The following is a 20,947-nucleotide window of genomic DNA, read 5'->3' as shown; positions in this document are numbered from 1 at the left end:
TATTCGTACTGTTGTGCTATATTCAAGGTGTGGAACTATAATTTGTTATTGTTATTTGATTGCAAATGATTAACACCTGGTTCTGCAATTTTATCAATGCAAAGAAAAACAAGGAGAAATATATAACAAACATGTTACAATTTTTTTTTACAAATACCATTAACCAACATACTAATGACACACAGTTACCTTAAGATTTCAGAGATTTTAGAGGAAAACTATTGTTTCTTCTTTCCTACTGCAACGAGTCGTACAGCAAAACCAACTAAAATTTTAAAGATCAGAGTGAATATTCATGGGGGAGCCTTGAGTATTGCGACTAAATGATTTGTGACTTGTTCTATTGATAAGTCAACATGATTAATAGTTCAGAAGTTAAGTCTACAAAGATATTGTAGTAGTAAGATAGAAAAAAACTCTTTATGTCATTGACATTTTATTGTAATGGAAGTATATACTACATACTTACAATTCATGATACACAAATTCAGTACAAGAAAGAGTGGGCCAAGCCCAGAATTTGATCTATGAGGAAAAGCTGCTAAACACTGTTTCTACTTTTCAGTTGATGAACACAACACTTCAAAATCTAGTTAAAAACTCATGACACCATACAAGGTTTTGTCTGGACTATGACTAAAATTTAAAAGGAAGTAATGATACTAATGATAAGTTATGTCATGAAAAGCATATATATGTTAACCAATTGATTACAGTTCGTACCTATTACAGTACCAATGACCCAGTCCGTAACTATTATGCAAACCACAAAGAAAATAAATCACAGCCTTTCCTTACATACAGTACACAAAAACCTGCTAAACTTACACTGAACTGACTATATTTACAATTGCTCATAGCATTTGGAAAAGAAAAGAATACACTAAATACAACACACCTCATTGCACATACCGACATACCACATCACAAGCTGACTCTAAGTGAAGTGATAGTTTGGAGAAAAATTTCAACAACTAAGTCTAGGGGAAAATTAACTCCAAACTAATTTTTAAAGAATAATTGTTTCTAAAACCTACTCTAAACAAGATTTACAGAAAAAAGTTGTTTTTCTAATGAAGAATGCATGGTTTCAATGGATCAGTCTCAGATATTCAGCAGAGGAATAGCGTTCAGCACAGAATCAGAAAGTTGTCATATAAGCAGCTCAAAATAACATCATTGTTTGGTGAACTACGTAACATAACCATGTACCTAGTATTTTAGAAACAACATATTTGAAGCAATTGTGTCCTGTCCTTCTGAAATAAAATATTGAAATTCATGGCATAAAAAAAGGACCTGTAGCAAAAGTTGATAACCGATCTTTTGATAACAACTGAACTCCATATTAAGAGAAAATTATATCATAAAATGAGTTGAGAGCTCACTTTTCTACTTTAGTTATTTAAATTAATTCACACTAAACACACTTGTACAATAATGAGTACACAAAAATATGACAAATACTTAATACTCCAAGAACAACACATTTTCAAAATTATTTTCAAAACAGCTATTTCATTTAAGAGTTTTGACACTATACAAGTCGATTCAGTTCTATAAATAAAATGATGAAACTAAATTACATAAGCATCTTCAAATTTTTGCATATAATTATGCACCCTACAGTCGATAAATAAGAGAGATAAATTACGTTACAGGATTTAAGAAAGCTATAAACAGCATACTGTGTCACTTGGCAAAAGAAAGAGAGGGAAATTGTAGACCCAGTTGTATCAGAGAAATACATTCACAGTTTACATTTACTGAGGAGGGGGTTGATAACCAGGAAAACGACTTTGGTCATACGACCCAAATGAACCTTGAGGAGGAGGAGGTCCTTGCGGTCCAGGAGGTGGCATCTGAGAGGAAGGCGGGCGTGGATACTGGCCATAGTTCTGACCAGGTCCTGGGGGAGGCGGGTACCCCTGATAACCAGCATGAGGATGCTGGGGGTGCTGGGGGTGCTGACCATGTTGAGGGTGCGCCGGGTAGCCATGGTGTTGAGGGTGCTGGGGGTAGGGGTGTCCTGGGCCGGCCTGAGGCGGCGGCGCGTACGACTGCGTTGTCGAGGTGCTGTATGCCGATGGTTGCCCAGGAGGACCGCTGCTGGGTGGAGGTGGGCCGCTGGATGATGACTGACTGGGTGGTGGGAATGAACCTGGAGTGGGAGGACCAGACGCTTGGCTTGATGGTGGCTGGCCCTGAGCCTGCTGAGGGGGTTGCTGCGATGACGAGGGTGAGTATCCTGGACCAGGCTGGTGACCTGGCTGATGGCTGGGTGGGTGACTTGGAGGATGGCTGGGTGGGTTGCTCGGGGGATGGCTGGGTGGATGGCTTGGAGGATGGCTGGGCGGGTGACTCGAGGGGTGACTTGAAGGATGGCTAGGCGGGTGACTCGGTGGGTGGCTGGGAGGATGGCTGGGCGGGTGGCTAGGCGGATGGCTCGGTGGATGGTTTGGTGGATGGTTCGGTGGGTGGCTAGGTGGATGACTGGGTGGGTGACTTGACGTGTGACCGGGAGGGTGACTTGGTGGATGACTTGGTGGGTGGCCGGGCTGATGTCCTGGTTGATGACCAGGCTGGTGTCCTGGCTGATTCGAGGGCGGGTAGCTCTGGCTTGGCGGAGCGCCGCTGGATCCGCTTGAATATGTTGGTGTCGTCGAGGTGGGCACAGATCCCCTGCTGGGGCTGGCCTGGCTACTGTTAGGGTACTGTCCACCGGAAGCACCATACCCTTGCCCCGGCTGGCTGGGGTAGCTGGACGGAGGTCCAGACCCGCTGTAGTTTCCCCCTGGACCGGGCTGAGAGCCAGGCTGACCTCCAGGTCCAGGACCATATCCAGGTGCACCGTACCCAGGGGTACCGGGATAGCTGCCCTGGGGCCCACCACTGCTTGGGTTGGGGTAGCCACCTTGTTGGGAGGGAGGTCCACCTGACGGTGGAGGCCCATAGCCCGGTTGTTGACCACCTGGTGGACCATAACCAGACCTGCAAACATTTTTTACAAGCTTAATCAATATGTCAAAAAGAAAGCACAACACATTTTAAGTGTTTGATTAGAAAATAAGAAGAATATGTGATTGTATTATAGCCTAGACACTTACCCTGGAGGTTGTTGACTTGGTGGGGGTGGTCCATATCCTTGCTGACCTGATGGTGGAGGGCCATACCCAGGTTGCTGTCCTGCAGGAGGGGGGCCTCCATAATTTTGTTGACCAGGTGGAGGACCACCGTAGCCCTGTGGTGCACCTGGTGTAGAGTAGCCCCCTGGAGCCTGTCCACTCTGAGCCTGTTGGCCTGAAGGAGGGTAGCCCTTCAACAAAAAGTAGAATACAAATTAGATTTGCTTTGAGCGTATGATAAAAACAAATCAAATCTTCAAAGAACTCAACATACTTGTCCTGGTCCAGGATATTGTCCAGCATAACCCTGTTGTCCACCCTGCGGAGGATACCCTTGGGGTCCTCCTCGGTACTGCTGAGGTCTGGAACCAGTTGGTACTGAACCAGGTCCTGCAACACAGAATTGATATACATATGCCACAGATTACATACTGTTATCTTTATGTATGTAGGTATTGTTAAGAAACAAATCGAAAGACAAAGAAAATCTTCGAATTGATTGCCATATCAGCTTACTTGGCATGCCTTGTTGACCCCTGTATCCGCCGCCCTGCTGAGCACCATAACTGCCAATGTGTGACGCTGTTGGTGGAGGGACCTGCCCTGCATTAGGTGCTTCCCCACTCAGAGAGGGAATAGGCTGTAAAACCAAATACTGGATTTGAAGATTTTTATTCCTATTAATTTCAATATTTACTCTTGTTAATTTTAACATTTATTCCTGTAAATTTCTATGTGTATTTCTACAAATTTGAAATTTATTTCTAAAACTAAGTATATTTATCTGGACAAATTTTAGTATACAAAGGTGGACTTCTTACAGGCAGTGTGTTTTCAGGTGCATCAGCTATTGATGCCAGGTAGACCAAGTTTCTGTGAAGAACCTCAATGTATCTGTCACAGAACCAAAAATTAATAGAAAAAGCACAAAAATACAGATATACTGAAGAAAAACTGAAAGTCGTATCTTACTGCATGGATTCTTTGGCCATTCCTTTATTCTGATAGTCCTGGATAGTTTGCAGAAGATGGTTGTTTTCATCGAGCATCTAGAAATAGAAAATACACCCAAAAGAAATTAAGTTGACATACAGAACTACAAACAAATAACTAGGGACTGATAGTTATTGCACAAGATTATTTTGAATACTGTAATTATTGCTACTGACATTGTTCTACAGATACAGTTCATTCGATCAAAGATCAAAACCCAAAATCGTGAAAGTATGACCATTGACTATGAGAAATAACATAAAAGTGTACAAAGAAAACCAGACTGAAGGATTGCTAGTTGTGTTTAAGTTAGAGAGACTTGGAATGAGTGGCACTAAAAAGCAAGATATTTTAATAGCCAAGGGTTGAAGAATGTCAGATTGTATATGAATGAGTAGCAGGAAATTAAAACGCCGACAGACCGAAATTCGTATTTTTCGGGACAGACTTTGGTACATAGTACTCAAAATGGAGATGGAATGATGCGTGACAACACTGTGACAAGTTGTAAGACACAGTGTCACCATGAAGGATACTCTTTTAGATCTAGAACTCCTAACTGACGGTTTTGTAAAAAGTCATCGGAAGCGTAGCAAGATGGTGCCAAGTAGGTTTGTTTATCCCTTACCTTTTGAACGTGAAGCGGGGCAGGGCTGGAAGGTGGTCGCCCTCGAGTTGCAAATGCGACAGACATTTTACCGGCCTACTTGAAGACCCAATAAGAATGACAAAATACAGCGTATTTTACGAAAATTACAACAGAAGCGGCTTAGCGGCCCAAGCTTCACAGCAGTCAACAAATCATGAAGCTGAAGCGCTGTTGTCAAGTGTCAGACTGGTGGTTACGGTCAGATATGTGGAAGAAAAGTATCTAGAAAAAAAATGAAACAGGCAATGATATTTTGAATTTTAATGTTATTTCAAAAAAAGCATTTCGTTAGATAATAAAATAATGTCACAAAAGATTTTACGAAGAACCGTTTTCCTGACCACCACGGCCACCAGATGGAGGACAGGCAACGCTGCCGTTGTGACGTGATGGTATAAGAGTATCCGCTTTCCGGTCTGTCGTCGCATCTGCCATTCTTTCACTGTCTGCACGCCGTGGAAGACGTAGTCCTCGCTGAGCCGCGAGCTACGATTTCTGAAGTTTACTTCTAAACTTCAGGAAAATGCGCGCTAAGGTAAGTTTTTACGCTTTGTATTGTGTGTTTCATCGTATCTCTGTTGCGAGTACCTTCTTGTGTGCTGGGTCGTCAGTCTCGTGTGTTCAGACATAAGCCATCATGGATGGCCATGCCTCGTGGCAGCAACTTGTGTCCGCGTTCTCATTAGTAGAGTCGAGATTTACAACATCCTGCTCCCATGTTTTTCCTGTCAACTGACGAGTGTTTCGTTCAAATTGTTTTGTGAATTCAACCCAGTTTTTCGATCGGCATTTGCACCCTAACCTCTCCTCCCGGCTCATGCCACCGGGCGGGCTACACGTTCTTATCCGTTTGGTATCCTCATTCCTATTCAAGTCGCCCCTATCTTTTGTGCGGTGCAGCCCCTTTCTTCATGATGGCCCCTTTTCATGGCTTGTGATTCTTCCGTTGAAGTGTTAAACTGTGCTCCCGCTGTTTGTAGTCTTCTCATGTATCAAGCATGCCTTGGTCGTGACTTACTGTTCCCGCTCCCCTTTTATTGAACATGTGTCTCTGTCACATTGTGGGCTCGATGCACGTTTGGGACTCTATTTGCCTTGAGCTTAACGATATACTTGTAGTCAAAATTTGTCAAGTGAGCAAGGCGGCTACATACATTCAGTGAGGTGATCAATTGAACAGTAACTGGCACTTCAATATTTTTTTCGTGGATCTATCTGACCCTAGACCATATTTGTGGTGTATGTGTCCTGATACATTTAAGTGGCCTGGGATGTTAAACCACCTTTCAACCAAGGAGTTGTGACAACTGAAGATACATTAATTCTCATCTAGGTAGTTGGCAATTGAAATGATGCTAATATCTCTCTTCAAAGTATGATGCGTCAAGCAGCATGATTTAATTAAAACTGATCTCTCGCCAACTACCTTTATGTTCCTGAAACTGCTATGTGGTACATGTTCTAATCTTGTGGTGTTTGTTTCAGTGGAGGAAGAAGCGTATGCGCAGGCTAAAGCGCAAGAGGAGGAAGATGAGGGCGAGGTCCAAGTAGACTGCTCATCATTCTGTCTTCAAAATTCTTTCGGTAAGTCCGGTGAGCTAATAGGTGCTTGTGTTGGCCTGAACGAGGGAAGGTGGCCCTCCATTTGAAACAAGGGAAGCATCATTTCTGAGTTTGCTTTTAGTGCTGCAGCCTGCGTTTGCTAAATGTCTAAGCATTCTGGTAAAGCTGGAATAAATGCGGGGAACAACTGAACAGAAGTCTCCTTGCTTTAACTGGACAACTTGTCTTCCTGTTCAACACATTTTTCTGCATTTTAGTGATACTGGAGTGGGGTTTCAATAATTAATTACATTTCCTTGAACTGAGACGATTTGTTACCCCTTTGATGACCTGTCCAAGACAGATTTATGATTCAGTCCATTTAGCGTCACTGAAACGTTCAAAATTCTGATATAATGGGTTATGGGATTCTAGTTGTGTTGTAGGGCCAATCGATATCCTTCGTATCGGATACATTTGTTTTACCAACTTGTTTTTTTGTTTTGTTTCAGGCTCACTTCCAAAATACTGGCAGCTCCACTTGTGGACAAGAACACTTCCCATTTTTAAATAAACAAAATACTTAAAATTACTCTCTTTTGTTGCCCTTTTCCTGAATAACCATTTATCACTGACGACTTTTTCACATCACTGTTAACAAAACTACATTCTGTGGAGAGAATTACCTCAGTACACAATATTCTTATATTTTCGGAGTTTTTATGGCATGTTATGTCGCCTTTCGTTATGGTCGAGCCTTCGGAATGGCATGACAACATAAGCACGTTGAGCGAGTACGGAGCGATTGTTTTCATCGCACGGTTGTACTGTTACGCAAACGTGACTGATCACGTGAAGGACTTCGAACACACAACACAAGGGAGATTTGTTGGTACGTGAATCGTGGAAACGTAGTCTGGTCATAATTGTCTCGGAAGAACCCACACTAATTGGGCGTCAAATTCTAATACATGAGAAATATGAGCAGATTTTATGTAACGTAAATTGGCAAAACATTGAGTTCCATACTGGTATGAGGCAGAGAGGGGTGGGTCAGTGATCTAGAAACATATCTCCCCAGTGGACAAACGACCTATGACGACTTAAGAGTTCTGTCTGAAATTTGCACTTTGCTTGTTTAGAATTTGGTATTTATGTTTGAGTATTTCCTAGGCATGCGCTGATAAGGCTTATCACTTTAATCATCGCTCTAGATAGGAGAGGGGCCGTTCACATCATGCCATCAGGAATAATTGGGTGGAAATCCAAGATGGATGTGTAATGTTTCTCACTGAACAACTTTTCTGCTGTGATAAACATGAGCCCATTAAATGGTTCCACCCTAATTTATTCATTGAAGTGACTGATTTAGAGCCAAGCACCTTGCAATGGGCGTAAAGGACTCAAAACCTTGTTGTATTACGTACGAAGATGCTGTCCGGAGAGGTAAGAGTGATCCTTCTTGTGTTACCCTGAAATGTCAACATCATTCCCCACTGTAGTACCTGCCATGCTTATGTCTTATGAATCAAATATCTTTCCTTCAGATTATACCTTTCTTATTTCTGTTTACGTTGACAACTTCTGTTTGACACTCTGCCCCTAGTATTTGAAAGTTGGACCTTATGTTATTGTTTTTTACGGCATCACATTTGTGTTAGTCTCAATTTCAAGTAATCATTACACTCTGAGATCAACTAATTGTCACTAAATTCAATATCTCCATAAACATTGAATGAAGCAAAATATTTGCTGTCATTTTTTCGTGCTTCATCCTGATGCCATACAATTCGATGTCAACAAAACATTAATTTAACCCCATTGCACTACTGCCCACACAAGGAAATCGGTGTATACTAATCTGTGTTATTGTTTCACAGTGAGTGAGTCAGAATTAAAGCGTATCAGAGAAGCATTTAAACGTGTTTCCAATGTCAGTGGCTTCATTTCCAAGTCATCCTTTCTTAAGGAAGTTCTTGGAGAAGGTGTTCCACGAAATATTGCAGAAGTAAGTAAATAATTTAGTGATGTGTTTGCGTTTTCAAATAGAAAAGTTTTTTATCAAAACCATTTGTTTTCAGCACATCTTTTCAGCATCTGGGGGCACACAGAAAGGCATTGCATTCAAAGAACTTCTGTGCGGTTTGGTTCTCCTAACCCGGGGAAAAGAAGAGGAAAAGATTAAATGTATGTGGCTCAGCAATAATTTCTAACCTTTTAATCTCTTTTGGTCATTGTTATTGCATTTGCACTGATTTTTATATTACGATTACTTTCCAGTTCTGTTTAACTTGTACTCCAATGATCCTGGAACTTATGTTTTACGAGAGGATATTGAAAGGCTACTTGCAGCATGTGAAAATGGCAGGAAGCCCCTGGAGCTTTCTCATCTTTTTCAAGATCGAGATAGAGCCACTTGGGAGGAGTTTCGTGACTGGGTTCTATCAAATTCTAACGCCACATCCCTCAGTAGGTGGCTGCTCTCTGAACCTTGTTCTGTCTCTCTCAGTAACGAACATGAAACTCCAACATTTTATCAAACCCTTGCTGGGGTTACACATTGTAAGTGTTAACTTGTATTTGTGGTTGCATCATTTTCTTCATTTTCTCTAACTTGATCTTTCTGTTAAAATTTTCAGTGGAAGAAAAGGACATTATTGAATTGGAAAAGCGATATTGGGTCCTGAAAGGACAGTCTAGCACTGGTCGGCTCGATCTTGAAACTCTGGGGCCATTACTAAGCCCACCTGTCCCACTGTCAGTCTGCTCTGGCGTTTTTGGAGCCTTTGATGAGAATAGAGATCAACATATTGATTTTAAAGAGATGGCTTGTGGAATATCTGCTGCCTGCCGAGGCCCTACAACTGAACGGCAAAAATGTAAATTATTTCATTGGAGATTGTTTTTAAATTAAAATTAAAATATATTCTGTTTCCAGTTTGCTTCAAAGTATTTGATAGTGATAGAGATGGTATTTTGTCACCTGAAGAGTTAAAGCATATGGTGGATGTTTTGTTGTTTGTTCGACAAGAAAGTAGATCCAAAGATGACACTAGTTTTAATGACGAGTCAAGCAGTATGTTTCCTTAACTTGTTAGTCTCAAAAGTGTAATTTCAGATCCAAAAACTCCTCTTCTAATACTATCTTTATGTTTCTTATTGTCTTAGATCCTGAGACAATTATCTCAGATATTAAAAAATATGCCAGTAATGAGGGTCTCACTTTAGAAGAATATCTGATATGGACAGTTGACAACAATCTCTCATCGCACTTTCTAAACCTGCTCTTTCAAGTAAGTGGTTACGCCTACTCATTATACCACTGATTGCAGACAGCAAATGATTTTGTCTCTTGTTCCATATTTTCAGGTTTGTCATGTAGTTCTTGGTCTAAGGCCGCAATCTAGACAAGAGGAAGGATCTATTGTAAATGGATGGCTTGAAAGGGAGGAGAAGCGTGGATATATTGTTGGTCAATTCTGGTATTTAGTGGCAATGGATTGGTGGAAAGCATGGAATGAATATGTTTCCATGCCGTACCCAGCCATTACTGTAAGTGTAAAGCAAATATTTCTATTTTCAAAGCTCTCAATAATTATTTTTTTACTATACATTTTTAAACATATTTTTTTAACAATACAGCAAACTAGTGTGCTTGAATATTCCCTTGGTGTGGATGCTGCTACTCCAGCTGGAAGTTTAGAGCTACAGACACCCTCTCTCACCAGTAGCAATGGTAGTGGAACAAGTGGCATCAGCAGTATTGGTGCTCCTATTAGAACAAAATTAACAGAATCTACAAATTCACTTACTCATTTGACACTGGACTGCCCCAGGTATTACAGACATTTCACTGTAATGTAAACATTTACCTCTGAATACTGTGTTAATTCAATTTGTTTTATAGTATCACTTCTAGTCCAACTCACTCACCAAGGCCTAACAGACGATATGTAGTGGGACAGAGAATGCCCCAAAAACCTGGAGCCATAGATAATTTAGGGCTAGTGGCAACTCCCATGCAAAGAGTACTGTCACTTACTGGAGAGGGTGGAAAACTGAAAAAAAATCTTATACTCCGAAGATGGCAAGATTTTGAACTTGTACCTGATTCATTGTGGAAAGCACTTCATCAATGGTATGGTGGTGCCCCTGCCCTGCCAAGACAAGTCATTAAGCCCCAAAATAGCTCTCAGGTTGAGTTAGAGCTTTATCCATTAACAATACGTCTTTTGAGACACCAAAATCAACCTTCTCGTCCAGGACCTCAAACCACCTGGACTGGTATGGTTGGGGGGTATGGTGCAGCTGCTCTCAGTAAGAAACCTTAACAAGCTTTCTTTAAAATTGATCAAACTTTGAAGTTCAATAAGTAAACAAAAAATTGACCCTACCAGGTACTACAGGCTATGCATATGTTTCAAACCTTACTCAACCCAAGCGTTACCTTGCTCACAGTGCTACATTTAGTCGAATGGCAACTGTGAAGGAAGTGTATGACTTTCTAAGTCAGAGACTTAGGATACGCCCAGAAGATATGAGGCTTTGGCATTTTAAGGATGAGGTAGGCCTCCATGCTTTAAGTTTCAGTTTACAGTAACTAGTAAGGCTTTTTATACTTGGTTACTAACCAACAAAGTTTTTCCAGAGTAACATGATCGTTCTGGAAGATGAGGAGGCATCATTAGAAGATCTTCGTATTGTGGATGAAGATCAGCTGCTGATTGAAGTTCGCAATAAAGACCTCACTTGGCCTGAAGAAATGGGAGGACTTCAGGACAGAAGACGGTCATCTTCAGGTAGAAATCACATCAGTCAGTGGACAAAACCAAACTTTTAATTATGCTTATCTCATTGTGTTTTCTCCTTGTTCTATGCTTTTACATGATTTCTTTTGTCTAGTTCCTGCGGAGAAAGGAGCAACAGGCCTCAATAATCTTGGAAACACTTGCTTTATGAATGCAGCTCTTCAGTGTGTCAGTAACACTCGATCACTCACTCAGTATTTTACTGGAAACATGCATCTTTATGAGCTTAACAGGTGCGTGAGCATTATCATTTGGTTGTTTCAACGTGGAAGACCATGCAAAATATATTATATCTTGTCTTTTTCTTAGAACAAATCCATTAGGTATGAAAGGTCATATTGCAAAGAGATACGGGGACTTGATTCAAGATATTTGGAGCGGCTCAGCTAAAACCATCGCTCCCCTCAAACTTAGAGTAAGATAGTGCTAAGGTACTGTTTCATTCCAACTCTCCATAAATCTAAACTTCTTTTTTATCTTGTTTCAACAGTGGACCATTGGAAAGTATGCCCCAAGGTTTAATGGAGATCAGCAGCATGATTCACAAGAACTCCTTGCATTTCTTTTAGATGGCTTGCATGAAGACTTGAACCGTGTTCATGACAAGCCATATACAGAACTTAAAGACAGTGATGGACGCTCAGATGTTACTGTTGCTCAAGAGGTTTGAAACTTGTCAATTTTAAATTCTACGTATTTGAGTTTGGTTCATGGTTTATACTACATGCTCTAAATGTCTCTTCCAGGCCTGGGAAAATCACATTTTGCGTAATAAATCTATAATAGTTGACTTATTTCATGGTCAACTTAAGTCAAAGGTGATATGCAAGGTGTGCTCTCATGAAAGTGTTAGGTTTGATCCTTTCAACTATCTATCATTACCACTTCCCATGGAGTCTTATGTGTACATTCAAGTAATAGGTGAGTGTTCTCTATTTTAGTTTCTCTACAAATTGAGCCTTTAAAAAAATTAATGTAAATTTCCTTTCAATCAATTCTTGTCTATTTTAGTTATACGTCTTGATGGCTCGGTTCCTGTTAAGTATGGACTCAGACTTAATATGGATGGAAAGTATGCTCAACTCAAATTACAACTAGCTCAGTTATGTGATGTTTCATCTCACCTTCTGTGCTTGGCTGAAGTAAACCAAGCTCAAATTAAGGTTTGTTCCATTTACTAATTCTTTTTCTGATTTAGAGTGCTAGAACTGCTTCTAACTCTACATCTAACTTGCAGAATGTACCATCTGATGATCAAAAAATTAAGACACCTGTGGCAGGCTCCCTCTATGCATATGAACTTCCTGCCTCAGAAAATTCTAGCAGCTTTGATGATGAACGCTCATCATTATGCTCAACACGCTCTCAAAGGGAAGGGCAAACTCTTGTGGCAATTCAGCGTACTGTAACTCCACGTTCTGTTCCCTCAGGTATATTTTTAATTCATTCCCACAACAAAGAACATTATTAAAAGAATGACTGTATCACTGTTTCTTTATCCAGGTGGTGCAAGTGTTTTGAATGGCCACGCTAATGAAGAAACGGCGAGCGTGTGGTCGGGCTCCGGTAGTCGGCCCGCCCCCCGCCCGGCCGGTGAGGTAAGACTCTGGCCAACGACTTTCTGCATGCCTGCACTCTTGTGCTTTAAGGTACAGTACTGCTGCCTTCTGTCACAAACGTATTGTGGTACCAGGGCGCTTGTCAGCAAATTTAACCACGCTAATCTATAACAACCCTCATGTAAAAAGATCGTGCTTCGTTATAAAAAATGTAAATATACAATCTTTTATGGTGCTTTTGTCAAGCATTTCCTGCTGATATTGCTGATAAGCGTTCTGTCATCACTTAAACATAAGTATGGACATGCCTGAATGCAGTGAATTCTGATTATTAGGTTAAATGAAATATATGTACCTCTATAATTGCCACTTACTGTTTTACCTAATAATAAAAATTAAGTCCTGCAAAGTAAATATCAAAAGTGGAGGGTAAAACAAAGGAGTCCAAGTGTAAAGAGGGCATCAAAAGTTAATCTAGAGTTTGATTTACTTGTGATTTTCAATCGCTAGTAATCATTTTTTCCATGTTATAAAATCCTGTATGTTTTGTTAAAAGGGGAGTTCTACATATCTTTAACAAGCAGACTTGTCAAGAACTTTGTTTTCAACTTATAAATGTCCCTTGCATTGTTTTCTATACAAAAGTTACACGAGTGATAATAGATGTCCCCAAGACAATCCTGTAAGGAAAAAAAAAAGACTAAGTATCTATTTGCACGGGCATTGTCCACACTGTGAAGTAGATTATTCCTTCCTTTCAAATTTTGCTTTCTTTTTTTACTTTTACTAGTGTTATGCATGTAGGATATTGTAGGTATCTTACAAATTATTGCTCTATTTTACGTTTTATGAAGTTTTATCCTTCTTGGGTGATGATTACTTTGGTGTGGTAGAATTTTGGTGCTTCTCTTTGTATTTTAGTTTTTTTTTGGTTGACCAATGTTTTACCCCTACAGTGTCAAAGGTGGAGGTAATCTGCATGTTATGTACCGGTACATATCTTTTATGTGGTACATTTTGTTTTTATTTCGGCTGTACATAAATAGCAATGTTTTATTGAAGTTTTGGTTTGCAGTTTGAATAGAATACTTCTTTTCATAATTTTTTTATTGTTTGTTTAGCAAAAGTTTCACACTGAACTTATTCACTTCATTCGGGCTTATTAGCTGATAATATTTTTGCATGAGTTCTCATACACTTTACTTTAATCAGTGAGTTGTGTCCTCTATTCATAAAATATGTAAATTATGATATTCCAGTAACAGAAATTCCCCTTTTGAATCCATTTGGTCTCATGATTTTGAGTGTTCAGTTTCATTCAGTTCATTGAGCTGCTTATGGTTTTGTGTATTCTCTTATTTATCTTCTGTGTGTTTGGTGTGCCTAGTCAATTACATTTTGCATTCATAACAATAATGTTTGTTTTGTAAAAGATAGACATAATAAGAGCTTTATTCTTTAGTTGTAGTAATCCTATTGGAGACAATGGAACTCGATGGGTTTGATTGGCCAGAAATTTCAGTATATTTTGAAATTATTTTTGAAAACAATTTCAATGCTGGTTTTACATATGCAATAGCTTTCATAGTGTTTTTCTCTAAATGTTGTGTACATACCTCCAGAGCCCGTCTTCACCTCCAAGGGATAAAGAATCTAAAGACAGCCCAGATGCTGAATCTGAAGACTCTGGTTTGCCCACATCCACTGCAAGTTTACCACTGGCACCATGCAGTAGCCAAGGATCTGCAAGCAGTGGTAGCTTGTGCGATATGGATGTTGGATTACCCTCTCATACTGGTTACATTGTTGCAGTACATCGGAAAATGGTAATTTTTTTTACTTCATTAATAATAACTATAGCATAATAACAATAGTAAAAAAACTGTCTCTCAAGGAGGCTCTGGCTCATTTCATTGAAAAAAAAAAATTTGTCAAACAGATCCGACAAGATGTATACTTCATGTCATCACAGAAGACAAAACCAAGTCTCTTTGGGCTACCTATTGTTGTACCATGTTCAGAAAATACTACTCATCAGGATTTGTATCAGTCAGTCTGGGTTCAAGTAGCCAGATTAGTGTCCCCTCTTCCACCAACTGACCCTGCAGTTTCCAATCATGCTCAGGATTGGTATTAAATTTGTTTCTTTTCTTTTAAATTCATATTCATAATATTTTGTAAGAACTGAAACCCTAATTTCTTTCTTTTTCTAGTGATGACAGCTTAGGCTATGAATTTCCTTTCATCTTAAAAGCTGTCAATTCAACAGGAGTGCAGTGCGCCTGGTGTCAATGGTATATTTTCTGTCGGGGCTGCAGAATACAATGCAACGACACTGAATTTAAAATGAGTAGTAGCTACCTTGCTGTTGATTGGGATCCCACAGCTCTTCACCTGCGCTATCAAACGTCACAAGAACGGGTAATATTTTCAAGAAAATTTATGATTTTTACTTATGCATTCTTATTAACCCATATTCTTGTGTGTTACATCTTAATGCGTCAATTTTTTCACATTCCTAGGTCTTTAAGGAGCATCCGTCAGTTGCCCAAACACGACAACAGCAATCAAGCCCGATTGAATTAGATTCTTGCCTTGAGGCTTTCACCAAAGAAGAGCATCTTGCTGATGATGAAAAATATTATTGCTCAAAGTGCCGCGACCATCAACTTGCAAGTAAAAAGCTTCAGATCTGGAGGTTGCCTCCTATTTTGGTGAGTACTGTTCAAGTATTCATGATTTTTTTTTTATATCATAGAGTTAATGATGAATGAACTTTTGTTTCTTCCCTAATAGATTGTTCATCTTAAACGCTTTCAATTCGTTGGTGGAAAATGGGTTAAATCACAGAAAGTAGTAAATTTCCCATATGATCATTTCAACCCGACTTCATACCTTGCTGCCGTTCCTAAGCAAACTGTCATAAGACATCATCAGTTGAAAACTGAGAACTGTCAAAATGAAGGCTCTCACCATGATCTGTAAGATCGTATTTTATTCTCCTCATTGAAATGAATTTAGAACTGTTGTAAAATTAATTGTTACTATTTATCTGTTGCAGAAACATTGCTGAGGAAGGGGACTGTGGACGAGTATCTACTCCTCTTAACAATTTGAATGATGGTTCACGAAAACACTCCGCTTATCGCAAATCTTCCAAGGCAGACACCATATGGGAAGGCGAAAATGAACGGGGAGACATGGCTAATGGAGATCTTGGCGCAAGCAAAGATGTTCTCAGGCCAACCGAGACAATTAAGGTTGGCAGGGAGCGTCTTGTTTCAACATCTTTAACTCAGTCACCTGTCGTTGATTCAGCCTTGCAAGACTTCCATCAACACCGTCTATTACCTGGGGTAGACCCATTTGATTTGAAATACCGTCTTTATGCTGTTGTTGTAAGTTTTCATGTACTCAGTCGCTGTACTGTCTTTTAGACTTTGAAATCTTTATAATGATTAATTGTGTTTTGTCTATGCCCAGTGCCACTCTGGAATTTTAGGTGGTGGTCATTATGTATCATATGCGTGCAATCCAAATGGCAAGTGGTATTGTTATAATGACAGCAGTTGTAGGGTAAGTTAGTTTAATGTCGTTCAATCTCTTTGCTTTCTTTATGCTCTTGATTGTATTCTTCTATTCTGAGTAACTTGAACTACATCTATTTTTCTCTACCTGAGTCTTTACTTAACTTCTGTGTTACAGGAAGTCACTACCAATCAAATGGACACAAGTTCAGCATATATGTTGTTTTATGAAAGAGAAGGCCTCTGCCAGGATCAGTATATGCCTAATGTTGTTGGAAAAGTCCCTGATAGAGCAGATTTGGATGATGATCTTGACTCAGATTTGAAACGTTGCTGTCTCATGTGAACGCTGCTGCATGTTTCTTGATTTTAAGTTAGGCTTCACAACAAGGCTTGGCCATGTATCACTCTACCTGCCATAAGTGCAAATGCTCTTCTTGCACCATCATTGATATTGAACTTCCAACCGTAATGACTAGATTTGATTACAATTGGTTATGGATTTCAAAGAAGTTATATATTTTGTATATTTATTATATTTATAGCTAAAATTGTTGTGCTTTAACTAAATTAGGATGGGACAGCTCATATTTGCTTGAATATTGGATGTCTTGTGATACCTCGTAAGCTATTATTTATTTTCATGAAGGAAGCATTCCCTGTTGTAGTTGTTTCCCTAAACTGCTGTTGTGTATAAAGCTGCAAATAGTATCACAGCATCTAAATGTATAAGGTTTTATGTAAACTGAACAATTTAGGGGACTTAAGGAGTAAATATTTAGCTAACGGTCAAACTCCCATTGTGATATTTAAATGTAAATTAGAACTACCTGTTTGGGCTATGTGCAAAGCAGACCCAAATTCTTACAATGGAAGGGGAAGTGATAAGAGAGTGGAAGTGTGTGTTGAATCATGTAGCTCTTATTTCAAAGAAATGCTTTCTTGTCAAGCAATAATTTTTGTTTAAAATCCTGCTATGGTTATTTTGAATTTAAACATAATTTCAAGAGACTTATCAGCGGGTTCTAAGGTGTTGTTTGTTTCTTTCTCTCATGCATCCCAAGTCATAGCAAATGAGCTTTATGTGATAGATTGGATTTGTTACAATTTAATGTAAAGTAAATCAACCTTTAGTCTCACTTTTTAAATTGTGCCATATTGAAATAGCATGAGTGAGAATTTATCTTGAGCTGGTGGAATATTGTGTAAAACAGGGTGCATCATCATTGCATTTGTAGCCCGAACATTCCTGTGTCACTATGACTACAAATAACCTTATGGCTCTCCCAGTTTTAATACTTGCAGTTGTTATAGAAAGCAGGAGTTAGTCATCTTTCAGCCGTTATAACTCTGCCTTGAATCGTTAAATTTTAAAACTATTGTTGGTTTATGTGTAATAATACATGAAGAAGCTTGATTCAAGAGATATCTTGTTTTATTCTTGTTATGAATTGTTGATATATTTTATGCAGTATTTTAGGCACTTCCTCTGGAAACCCTGTTTGATTTTACTATGTTTATTATTTTAAGTATAGTTTTTGTGCTGATTATGTTTATTTAAAAGTCATAAGCCAGGCATTGCTGAAAATTTCCAAATAAATTTATTTCTATTGAAGTATTGTAAAACTGTCTTCAAAATGACTCTAGTCTATTTGTGTTCAAATCAGTTATATTGAGTCTTAAAAATTGTATTAGGGTATTCTACATTGAATTCACTGGGAATATTTTAGTGTGCCATGCTTACTTGCCTCATAAGGAAAAATCATTATTGATTAACTGTCTGGTTCCTCTGTTTGATTGCATATCTCTATTCTCACCAACTATCTTTCAGTTGTTGAGTCATGACATGTGTATGCTCACTATAATCAGGGCTGGTGTAGCTGAGGTCCAAGCACTGATATTTTAATATGTGATACTTTTAAGTTTATTCAATAAGCTTTTTGTGTATGAATCATCATTCTTGTAGTACATAGCTTGATTGGTTCCTCCTGCTTTTGAGCCTGGACCTAACAAGCCTATTCCTCAGCACCGAGAAAACAACTTTAGAGAAGAGACCCCAATTATACCTAAAAATAGATAAAATTGTACATAGGTTGATTTATAACTGCTTTGGAAGTGTCTTTCAGACTCACACTTGCAAGCAATTCATATGTATGTCTGTTCTGTCTTTGTTATCTTGTGGTTAAGTATATCCTTGATATTCCTAGCAAATAACCTTGATTTTTTTCTGGTCCATCCCATATATATCCAATATTTTTCTTTTATGTAGTTGTATTCAGAGGATTTTTATCTTTTCTAAAATTTATTTTGCATTCGGCAGATGATTTAGAGCTCACCACAATGCATGTATACCGAACTCTTCTCTTGTGTGTTCTGAACGCTTCATTTGCTTAAGTGAATCTGAACAGCATCAATCTGCAGTAATCAAATGTTTATATGATTGATCTACAATACGCCATTTTATAACAGAGGCAAGGTATGGCTGCACACTCATAATTTGGTTGTAATTGATGCATTTCAATGTAGTCTTCAGATAAAGTTTAGACTTATGGTATGTCATCTCATTCCATTGCAATTGTGTGTTTTTAAAGGGTTCAATTTGTTATTGCAATTGGATATAATGCAAAACAAGTAAAAAAAGACAATGTATGATCGTTTTATTAGTGCATCCAACCATTATGACTGTTGGTTTGTACCTTAATGTTATCACTCTATGGAAAAAATTATATGTGTTACACCAAATAAGTTTCATATATCTATATCTTCTTTCCTCCGCACATTGTTGTCACATATTCCTAATGTGAACAGTAATCTTCTGTATACTCTTCCAAGAGCACAAAGCTGCCCTTCAAAACAGTTCCTTTGTGTATGTAAAAAGTGCAAAAAGTGCAGTTCTTGGACAAAGTCTGTTCTTTTAATTTAAATCAATTACACACACCCCTTTGCACGGTTGCTCGGAAACACTGGGTGCTCTGACCAAACAATGACAGAAAATAATTGTAAAATAGAGAGTGAAAGTGAATCTACCAAGAGCGCTAGCAGGGTGAGCCCAGTCCCGAGGGTCCTGAGGTGGGGCTGAGAATGGTAGAGCCTGTTTTGGTTTGCGCGTTAAACTTTCAGCCCAGTGAGCAAGGACTGTTAAAACGATGTCGACGTCACGGCAGGGCTATGACGTCGATTGCCTTTCCGGCGACGTTTCGATAGCGCTTGAACAGTCGTTTCGCACTGGGTGGTCGGCACGTCTCCGCTCGAGTCGCTGTTCTGTGGAACCCTGCAGGGGTTTTCAGGGGTCGCGGGTGAGCAGAGCGGCTGGCGCGGGGGCAAAGCAAGCAAAGCAGGCCGCATCTGCCTCGTCCGTGCCGGCGTGCACGCCCAGGACTCCACCCAGCCAGCCGTGCGGCGAGCCCGCGCCGCCCTGCCCGCCCCCGTGCCCACCGACGACACCGACGACACCGACGTGTCCGCCGTGCGCGCCGCCTCCTCCTGGGCCGCCACCGTGTCCCCCCAAGCCCCCGACGCCGGCGGCCTGCCCAGACGCGCCATCGCAGCCGCCACCACCCCCGCCACCGAGGTCATGTCCCCCAAAGCCGCCGGCCAACCCGTGCAAGTAAGGCAGAGCAGCGGACGCGGCGGCGGAGCCCAATAAACCACGGATGTCTTCACTAAACACTGTCCGGTTCGTCCCGCCTTCCCCTCTCTTCACACGGCCCCCGCGGCGGCAGAGCAACAAAGCAACACTGGGTCTGCTCTGCGCGATGTGCCGCTCGCGCTGTACTTCCAAACTTCCCTCCCGGTCCGTCCGTTCAAAAGGCGCGCGCCTATCGCCCATCTCCGGCCGCGCTGACCGGCCAATGAACTCGACATGTCGCCCCTCCCCCGCAGCGGCCCCGCAACACCCGCGCCGGGGACCGAGCGGTCGGCCCACAATTGGCAACCTTGGCAGTGCCGATTGATAGATTGTGGCTGGTGACGCGGACGGGCCTACGACCACGCTCGGCCACGCCACGAGGCGAAGCCGCAAGTCCGGCGCTCAGCCGACAGGGGGCGCTGAGCGCCGCCAGCGGACCAGCCGTTCTCCGCAAGCCCCGCAACCCGCAAGGCCGCTAAAGGAGGGAAAGAGAGGGGGCGGGGCGGTGAAGGTTATCGCCATCCCCGAAAGGTCCCTGAGACAGGTCCGCGTGGTTACTCTTGACTGGCGATAACAGCAGGACAGCGTCCCTCCCTGGCCGGACGCCCGCCCGGACGTCTAGAACTGGAGAACCAGTTGGCGATAGCGGCTCGGCAGAAGGACAGGCGCTGGGTCCGGCTGGGTCTGGCCGGCCCGCTGCCCGGCCTCCGCTGTGAATGAACCCTGCCAGATTGCCATATTGGAAACACACGAGTAGCGCCCCCGCCCCCCTCCCCCCACACACAACAACGCAGATTGAACTCATCCTACAAGAACCTTGACCCCTCTTATCTATGGTCGCACCTTGAACTTTTGCAGGCTAAATGAGCGCTGACCTGCAGTAGAGGCGTGTGCCGTCAGCTCTACTCATTCTGACCCACATTGGGTTATCGTTGGGGGAGGGCATCATAGTGTACTGTAGTGGGAGGTCTGGGTACCATCACAACGGTCGGGAGCGGCGGCGTCAGAGGAGAGGCCGCGCGAAACTGTTCACCTCCGTCGACAAGTGGCGCAAGGGCGATGAGTATCACGCGCCACAGTAGTGCGATGGCCAGACTCAGCATAGGCAATATCGTG

The 20,947-nt window shown here is 41.0% G+C and overlaps 2 protein-coding genes and 1 long non-coding RNA gene across 5 annotated transcripts; 2 read left to right on the top strand and 1 right to left on the bottom strand.

Annotated features, from left to right (window-relative positions):
• Positions 1 to 419: 419 nt before the first annotated feature.
• Positions 420 to 4,996, bottom strand: LOC113207222 (basic salivary proline-rich protein 2-like). The gene is made up of 7 exons (XM_026423686.2): positions 4,747 to 4,996; positions 4,098 to 4,174; positions 3,947 to 4,019; positions 3,642 to 3,765; positions 3,400 to 3,515; positions 3,108 to 3,316; positions 420 to 2,991 (listed from the first exon to the last, which is right to left on the bottom strand). The coding sequence occupies exons 1-7, from the start codon at positions 4,810 to 4,812 to the stop codon at positions 1,764 to 1,766; spliced, it is 1,893 nt and encodes a 630-aa protein (XP_026279471.1). The 5' UTR covers positions 4,813 to 4,996; the 3' UTR covers positions 420 to 1,763.
• A 143-nt stretch (positions 4,997 to 5,139) lies between these two features.
• On the top strand, positions 5,140 to 6,901 carry LOC127749676 (uncharacterized). The gene is made up of 3 exons (XR_008011287.1): positions 5,140 to 5,302; positions 6,253 to 6,351; positions 6,822 to 6,901. It is a non-coding gene; the product is annotated as an uncharacterized LOC127749676 (long non-coding RNA).
• A 475-nt stretch (positions 6,902 to 7,376) lies between these two features.
• On the top strand, positions 7,377 to 18,948 carry LOC113207221 (ubiquitin carboxyl-terminal hydrolase 32). Of its 3 annotated transcripts, none has more exons than XM_026423683.2 (27): positions 7,377 to 7,755; positions 8,190 to 8,317; positions 8,391 to 8,496; positions 8,590 to 8,871; positions 8,949 to 9,188; positions 9,248 to 9,385; positions 9,478 to 9,602; positions 9,679 to 9,861; positions 9,952 to 10,145; positions 10,217 to 10,626; positions 10,707 to 10,873; positions 10,958 to 11,123; positions 11,212 to 11,350; positions 11,427 to 11,532; positions 11,608 to 11,781; positions 11,864 to 12,038; positions 12,129 to 12,280; positions 12,355 to 12,547; positions 12,621 to 12,766; positions 14,299 to 14,502; positions 14,616 to 14,806; positions 14,890 to 15,097; positions 15,199 to 15,390; positions 15,473 to 15,657; positions 15,738 to 16,074; positions 16,160 to 16,252; positions 16,382 to 18,948. In XM_026423683.2, the coding sequence occupies exons 1-27, from the start codon at positions 7,698 to 7,700 to the stop codon at positions 16,547 to 16,549; spliced, it is 4,860 nt and encodes a 1,619-aa protein (XP_026279468.1). In that variant the 5' UTR covers positions 7,377 to 7,697; the 3' UTR covers positions 16,550 to 18,948. The 3 variants fall into 3 exon arrangements, with proteins under 3 accessions (XP_026279468.1, XP_026279470.1, XP_026279469.1); XM_026423685.2 differs by having other exon boundaries at positions 7,378 to 7,755; positions 12,621 to 12,715; XM_026423684.2 differs by having other exon boundaries at positions 7,379 to 7,755; positions 10,958 to 11,108.
• Positions 18,949 to 20,947: the final 1,999 nt, after the last annotated feature.

Source organism: Frankliniella occidentalis, unplaced genomic scaffold, assembly GCF_000697945.3.
Source record: "Frankliniella occidentalis isolate FOCC.00 unplaced genomic scaffold, Focc_3.1 Scaffold77, whole genome shotgun sequence".
Taxonomy (NCBI): Eukaryota; Metazoa; Arthropoda; class Insecta; order Thysanoptera; family Thripidae; genus Frankliniella; species Frankliniella occidentalis.
Note: the sequence above shows the minus strand (reverse complement) of the source record. Positions and strands in the feature narration are given on the sequence as shown.